This window comes from Hippocampus guttulatus, chromosome 2 (genome assembly GCF_054856545.1).
Source record: "Hippocampus guttulatus isolate MCC_2025c chromosome 2, RoL_Hgut_1.0, whole genome shotgun sequence".
NCBI classification, from domain to species: Eukaryota; Metazoa; Chordata; class Actinopteri; order Syngnathiformes; family Syngnathidae; genus Hippocampus; species Hippocampus guttulatus.
In genome coordinates, this window is record NC_141262.1 from 22,126,898 (window position 1) to 22,134,181 (window position 7,284).

At 66.4% G+C, this 7,284-nt stretch overlaps 1 protein-coding gene across 2 annotated transcripts; it reads right to left on the reverse strand.

Annotated features, from left to right (window-relative positions):
- Window positions 1-125: 125 nt before the first annotated feature.
- On the reverse strand, window positions 126-7,284 carry LOC147208923 (uncharacterized). 2 transcript variants are annotated; one of them, XM_086102058.1, is made up of 3 exons: window positions 7,145-7,284; window positions 406-6,127; window positions 126-315 (listed from the first exon to the last, which is right to left on the reverse strand). In XM_086102058.1, exons 2-3 carry the CDS (start codon window positions 6,104-6,106, stop codon window positions 272-274), a joined length of 5,745 nt encoding a protein of 1,914 aa, XP_085958184.1. In that variant the 5' UTR covers window positions 6,107-6,127; window positions 7,145-7,284; the 3' UTR covers window positions 126-271. The 2 variants fall into 2 exon arrangements, with proteins under 2 accessions (XP_085958184.1, XP_085958190.1); XM_086102064.1 differs by having other exon boundaries at window positions 7,121-7,244.

Genomic DNA, 7,284 nt, shown 5'->3' on the forward strand with positions numbered 1-7,284 from the left:
GAAAGCTATTTCTTGGTCCACCTGAACCTTTCAAGCACACTTGAAAGGTTCAAGTGTGACGGGACTCGCGTGCTGGTGTCAGAGAGTGGCCTGACGTTAAAACACGTTACATTAGAAACAAGTCATGAAGTCTGTGAAAGATTTATTAATCAAACACATGAAAAATCCAACTGAAAGTTGACACTAATAAATTATCAAATATTTACATATAATCATCCAAAACCGAGTCGGTAAAAATACAACCTCGAGATGTTTATTGCAATCGAGGTTCTCACAGTGCAAGAACAGCCAGCAGGGCCACCACGACAAGCAGAGCTGGAAGAGGTCCGGACGAGCAGGGAAAACAACAATGAGTCAAGACAAGGAAAAACAACACTCTGGACGACTCGAGTTTCCTCAGCTCACCTTTTGTCAGCGAGTGCTTCTGTTGGTGGGAGGCGCGGCTCGTGGTGGCAAGCGGCGTTGGGGTTGTGGGGGCTGTGGTGGGCATAGGTGTGGCGGTGGTGACGTTTAGCGCGCCTTCTTCCTCGCCGCCATCGACGGGAGCGCCATCTTCCTCGCCGCCATCGGCGGGCGTGCCTTCTTCCTCGCCGCCATCGGCGGGCGCTCCTTCTTCCTCGCCGCCATCGACGGGTGCGCCATCTTCCTCGCCGCCATCGGCGGGCGTGCCTTCTTCCTCGCCGCCATCGGCGGGCGCTCCTTCTTCCTCGCCGCCATCGACGGGTGCGCCATCTTCCTCGCTGCCATCGGCGGGTGCGCCATCTTCCTCGCCGCCATCGGCGGGCGCGCCATCTTCCTCGCCGCCATCGGCGGGCGCGCCATCTTCCTCGCCGCCATCGGCGGGCGCGCCTTCTTCCTCGCCGCCATCGGCGGGCGCGCCATCTTCCTCGCCGCCATCGACGGGCGCTCCATCTTCCTCGCCGCCATCGACGGGCGCGCCTTCTTCCTCGCCGCCATCGGCGGGCGCGCCTTCTTCCTCGCCGCCATCGGCGGGCGCGCCTTCTTCCTCGCCGCCATCGGCGGGCGCGCCTTCTTCCTCGCCGCCATCGGCGGGTGCGCCATCTTGCTCGCCGCCATCGACGGGCGCGCCTTCTTCCTCGCCGCCATCGGCGGGTGCGCCATCTTCCTCGCCGCCATCGGCGGGCGCGCCTTCTTCCTCGCCGCCATCGGCGGGCGCGCCTTCTTCCTCGCCGCCATCGACGGGAGCGCCATCTTCCTCGCCGCCATCGGCGGGCGCGCCTTCTTCCTCGCCGCCATCGGCGGGCGCTCCTTCTTCCTCGCCGCCATCGACGGGTGCGCCATCTTCCTCGCCGCCATCGGCGGGTGCGCCATCTTCCTCGCCGCCATCGGCGGGCGCGCCATCTTCCTCGCCGCCATCGGCGGGCGCGCCATCTTCCTCGCCGCCATCGGCGGGCGCGCCATCTTCCTCGCCGCCATCGACGGGCGCGCCTTCTTCCTCGCCGCCATCGGCGGGCGCGCCATCTTCCTCGCCGCCATCGACGGGCGCGCCTTCTTCCTCGCCGCCATCGACGGGTGCGCCATTTTCCTCGCCGCCATCGGCGGGCGCGCCTTCTTCCTCGCCGCCATCGGCGGGCGCGCCTTCTTCCTCGCCGCCATCGGCGGGCGCGCCTTCTTCCTCGCCGCCATCGGCGGGCGCGCCATCTTCCTCGCCGCCATCGACGGGCGCTCCATCTTCCTCGCCGCCATCGACGGGCGCGCCTTCTTCCTCGCCGCCATCGGCGGGCGCGCCTTCTTCCTCGCCGCCATCGGCGGGCGCGCCTTCTTCCTCGCCGCCATCGGCGGGCGCGCCTTCTTCCTCGCCGCCATCGACGGGTGCGCCATCTTCCTCGCCGCCATCGGCGGGCGCGCCTTCTTCCTCGCCGCCATCGACGGGCGCGCCTTCTTCCTCGCCGCCATCGGCGGGTGCGCCATCTTCCTCGCCGCCATCAACGGGCGCGCCTTCTTCCTCGCCGCCATCGGCGGGTGCGCCATCTTCCTCGCCGCCATCAACGGGCGCGCCTTCTTCCTCGCCGCCATCGACGGGCGCGCCTTCTTCCTCGCCGCCATCGGCGGGTGCGCCATCTTCCTCGCCGCCATCGACGGGCGCGCCTTCTTCCTCGCCGCCATCGGCGGGTGCGCCATCTTCCTCGCCGCCATCAACGGGCGCGCCTTCTTCCTCGCCGCCATCGGCGGGCGCGCCTTCTTCCTCGCCGCCATCGGCGGGCGCGCCATCTTCCTCGCCGCCATCGACGGGCGCGCCTTCTTCCTCGCCGCCATCGGCGGGTGCGCCATTTTCCTCGCCGCCATCGGCAGGCGCGCCTTCTTCCTCGCCGCCATCGGCGGGCGCGCCTTCTTCCTCGCCGCCATCGACGGGAGCGCCATCTTCCTCGCCGCCATCGGCGGGCGCGCCTTCTTCCTCGCCGCCATCGGCGGGCGCTCCTTCTTCCTCGCCGCCATCGACGGGTGCGCCATCTTCCTCGCCGCCATCGGCGGGCGCGCCATCTTCCTCGCCGCCATCGACGGGCGCTCCATCTTCCTCGCCGCCATCGACGGGCGCGCCTTCTTCCTCGCCGCCATCGGCGGGCGCGCCTTCTTCCTCGCCGCCATCGACGGGTGCGCCATCTTCCTCGCCGCCATCGGCGGGCGCGCCTTCTTCCTCGCCGCCATCGGCGGGCGCTCCTTCTTCCTCGCCGCCATCGACGGGCGCGCCTTCTTCCTCGCCGCCATCGGCGGGCGCGCCTTCTTCCTCGCCGCCATCGGCGGGTGCGCCATCTTCCTCGCCGCCATCGGCGGGCGCGCCATCTTCCTCGCCGCCATCGGCGGGCGCGCCTTCTTCCTCGCCGCCATCGGCGGGCGCGCCTTCTTCCTCGCCGCCATCGGCGGGCGCGCCTTCTTCCTCGCCGCCATCGACGGGTGCGCCATCTTCCTCGCCGCCATCGGCGGGCGCGCCTTCTTCCTCGCCGCCATCGGCGGGCGCTCCTTCTTCCTCGCCGCCATCGACGGGTGCGCCATCTTCCTCGCCGCCATCGGCGGGTGCGCCATCTTCCTCGCCGCCATCGACGGGCGCGCCTTCTTCCTCGCCGCCATCGGCGGGTGCGCCATCTTCCTCGCCGCCATCGACGGGCGCGCCTTCTTCCTCGCCGCCATCGACGGGTGCGCCATTTTCCTCGCCGCCATCGGCGGGCGCGCCTTCTTCCTCGCCGCCATCGGTGGGTGCGCCATCTTCCTCGCCGCCATCGGCGGGCGAGCCTTCTTCCTCGCCGCCATCGACGGGCGCGCCTTCTTCCTCGCCGCCATCGGCGGGCGCGCCTTCTTCCTCGCCGCCATCGGCGGGTGCGCCATCTTCCTCGCCGCCATCGGCGGGCGCGCCATCTTCCTCGCCGCCATCGGCGGGCGCGCCTTCTTCCTCGCCGCCATCGGCGGGCGCGCCTTCTTCCTCGCCGCCATCGGCGGGCGCGCCTACTTCCTCGCCGCCATCGGCGGGTGCGCCATCTTCCTCGCCGCCATCGGCAGGCGCGCCTTCTTCCTCGCCGCCATCGGCGGGCGCGCCTTCTTCCTCGCCGCCATCGACGGGTGCGCCATCTTCCTCGCCGCCATCGGCCGGCGCGCCTTCTTCCTCGCCGCCATCAGCGGGCGCTCCTTCTTCCTCGCCGCCATCGACGGGTGCGCCATCTTCCTCGCCGCCATCGGCGGGTGCGCCATCTTCCTCGCCGCCATCGACGGGCGCGCCTTCTTCCTCGCCGCCATCGGCGGGTGCGCCATCTTCCTCGCCGCCATCGACGGGCGCGCCTTCTTCCTCGCCGCCATCGACGGGCGCGCCATTTTCCTCGCCGCCATCGGCGGGCGCGCCTTCTTCCTCGCCGCCATCGGTGGGTGCGCCATCTTCCTCGCCGCCATCGGCGGGCGAGCCTTCTTCCTCGCCGCCATCGGCGGGCGCGCCATCTTCCTCGCCGCCATCGACGGCCGCTCCATCTTCCTCGCCGCCATCGACGGGCGCGCCTTCTTCCTCGCCGCCATCGACGGGCGCGCCTTCTTCCTCACCGCCATCGGCGGGTGCGCCATCTTCCTCGCCGCCATCGGCAGGCGCTCCTTCTTCCTCGCCGCCATCGGCGGGCGCGCCTTCTTCCTCGCCGCCATCGGCGGGTGCGCCATCTTCCTCGCCGCCATCGACGGGCGCGCCTTCTTCCTCGCCACCATCGACAGGCGCGCCTTCTTCCTCGCCGCCATCGGCGGGTGCGCCATCTTCCTCGCCGCCATCGGCGGGCGCGCCTTCTTCCTTGCCGCCATCGGCGGGCGCGCCATCTTCCTCGCCGCCATCGGCGGGTGCGCCATCTTCCTCGCCGCCATCGGCGGGCGCGCCTTCTTCCTCGCCGCCATCGACGGGCGCGCCTTCTTCCTCGCCGCCATCGACGGGCGCACCATCTTCCTCGCCGCCATCGACGGGCGCGCTTTCTTCCTCGCCGCCATCGACGGGTGCGCCATCTTCCTCGCCGCCATCGGCGGGCGCGCCATCTTCCTCGCCGCCATCGGCGGGCGCGCCATCTTCCTCGCCGCCATCGACGGGCGCGCCTTCTTCCTCGCCGCCATCGACGGGCGCGCCTTCTTCCTCGCCGCCATCGGCGGGTGCGCCATCTTCCTCGCCGCCATCGACGGGCGCGCCTTCTTCCTCGCCGCCATCGACGGGTGCGCCATTTTCCTCGCCGCCATCGGCGGGCGCGCCTTCTTCCTCGCCGCCATCGGTGGGTGCGCCATCTTCCTCGCCGCCATCGGCGGGCGCGCCTTCTTCCTCGCCGCCATCGACGGGCGCGCCTTCTTCCTCGCCGCCATCGGCGGGTGCGCCATCTTCCTCGCCGCCATCAACGGGCGCGCCTTCTTCCTCGCCGCCATCGACGGGCGCGCCTTCTTCCTCGCCGCCATCGACGGGCGTGCCATCTTCCTCGCCGCCATCGACGGGCGTGCCTTCTTCCCCGCCGGCATCGACGGGCGCGCCTTCTTCCCCGCCGCCATCGGCAGGCGCTCCTTCTTCCTCGCCGCCATCGGCGGGCGCGCCTTCTTCCTCGCCGCCATCGGCGGGTGCGCCATCTTCCTCGCCGCCATCGACGGGCGCGCCTTCTTCCTCGCCACCATCGACAGGCGCGCCTTCTTCCTCGCCGCCATCGGCGGGTGCGCCATCTTCCTCGCCGCCATCGGCGGGCGCGCCTTCTTCCTTGCCGCCATCGGCGGGCGCGCCATCTTCCTCGCCGCCATCGGCGGGTGCGCCATCTTCCTCGCCGCCATCGGCGGGCGCGCCTTCTTCCTCGCCGCCATCGACGGGCGCGCCTTCTTCCTCGCCGCCATCGACGGGCGCACCATCTTCCTCGCCGCCATCGACGGGCGCGCTTTCTTCCTCGCCGCCATCGACGGGTGCGCCATCTTCCTCGCCGCCATCGGCGGGCGCGCCATCTTCCTCGCCGCCATCGGCGGGCGCGCCATCTTCCTCGCCGCCATCGACGGGCGCGCCTTCTTCCTCGCCGCCATCGACGGGCGCGCCTTCTTCCTCGCCGCCATCGGCGGGTGCGCCATCTTCCTCGCCGCCATCGACGGGCGCGCCTTCTTCCTCGCCGCCATCGACGGGTGCGCCATTTTCCTCGCCGCCATCGGCGGGCGCGCCTTCTTCCTCGCCGCCATCGGTGGGTGCGCCATCTTCCTCGCCGCCATCGGCGGGCGCGCCTTCTTCCTCGCCGCCATCGACGGGCGCGCCTTCTTCCTCGCCGCCATCGGCGGGTGCGCCATCTTCCTCGCCGCCATCAACGGGCGCGCCTTCTTCCTCGCCGCCATCGACGGGCGCGCCTTCTTCCTCGCCGCCATCGACGGGCGTGCCATCTTCCTCGCCGCCATCGACGGGCGTGCCTTCTTCCCCGCCGGCATCGACGGGCGCGCCTTCTTCCCCGCCGCCATCTTCCTGGCCGCCATCGACGGGCGCACCATCTTCCCCGCCGCCATCCACGGGCGCGCCATCTTTCTCACCGCCATCGACGGGCGCGCCTTCTCCGTCATTTACACCATCGCCATAGTCAGCCAGCACCAAACCAGCCAATATCAAAACGAGGACTATTTTTTGGGACATTGGTTCCAAAACACGATCTGACTGGATGAATGGAAAAGAGGAGACAAATGTCTTGAAATCACATTCAGTTCAAACATCATAAGATATCTATACTCTCCTGATAAAATAAAAATAGATAGATAGATATCCATTCATCTGTTTTTTAAACCGCTTTATCCTCACAAGGGTCACTGGGCGTGCTGGAGCCTATCCCAGCTGTCTTCGGGCAGTAGGCGGAGGACACCCTGATCCCGTTTCCAGCCAATCGTAGGGCACACAGAGATGAACAATCATCTGCGCTCACGCTCACACCTCGGGACAATTTAGAGTGATCAGCCTGCCATGCATGTCTTTGGAATGTGGGAAACTCGAGTACCCAGGCAGGCCCGGGGAGAACATGCAAACTCCCCGCAGAAAGGCCGGATCGAACCCATGACCTGTGCACTTTGAGGTCGACACGCTAACCCGCTGGTGTCAAACTCAAGGGCCAGCTCTGGCCCGCCACAACATTTGATGTAGCCCGCGAAAGCAAATCAAGCATGTCAAGTTCCATGACGCTTGCTAAAGTCTGAACCAAAATTTCAAAATTTGCATATGTAATCCACAATAACAGTTTTTACTTCTGATTGTAAAACTAGTTATTGATCAATTTGTTGTGCGCTGTGTATTTGGAATGTGGAGGGGATTAAACCTTTCTCTGGTTTCCCAAAATTCACAATGGCCCTCCAAAGCAAACCGTAACTACAATGTGGCCTGCGACAAAATCGAGTTTGACACCCCTGCGCTAACCACTCGATCACCGGGCCGATATATAAATATCGATGGATGGATGTATTGATAGATAGACGATAATGTCCAATCCAAAAATGTCTTCCTTAGTTTGCAATCCTTTAACTGGTCAAAATACTTTCCGTTTGACAATTAGTTGCACAATTGACACAAAAAGCTGCTCACTAACATTTATGAGTCTTTGAAACATTTTGTGTTCAGAAAAGAAACAAAATGGGTTTAAATCAGGAGAGATTTTCACTGTACCTATCATAGTATGATGCAGCCTACCTCCTTGTCTCAAGCAAAAGTACATGCAATTCCGTCAAAAATGGTCTTTCTGAAGAAACGGGTCTTCTTCACAGGTGAAAATCATTGGTTGCCTTTTGGATCCTTTCTTATATGGGTGCTACATGGGGCGGAGAGACAGC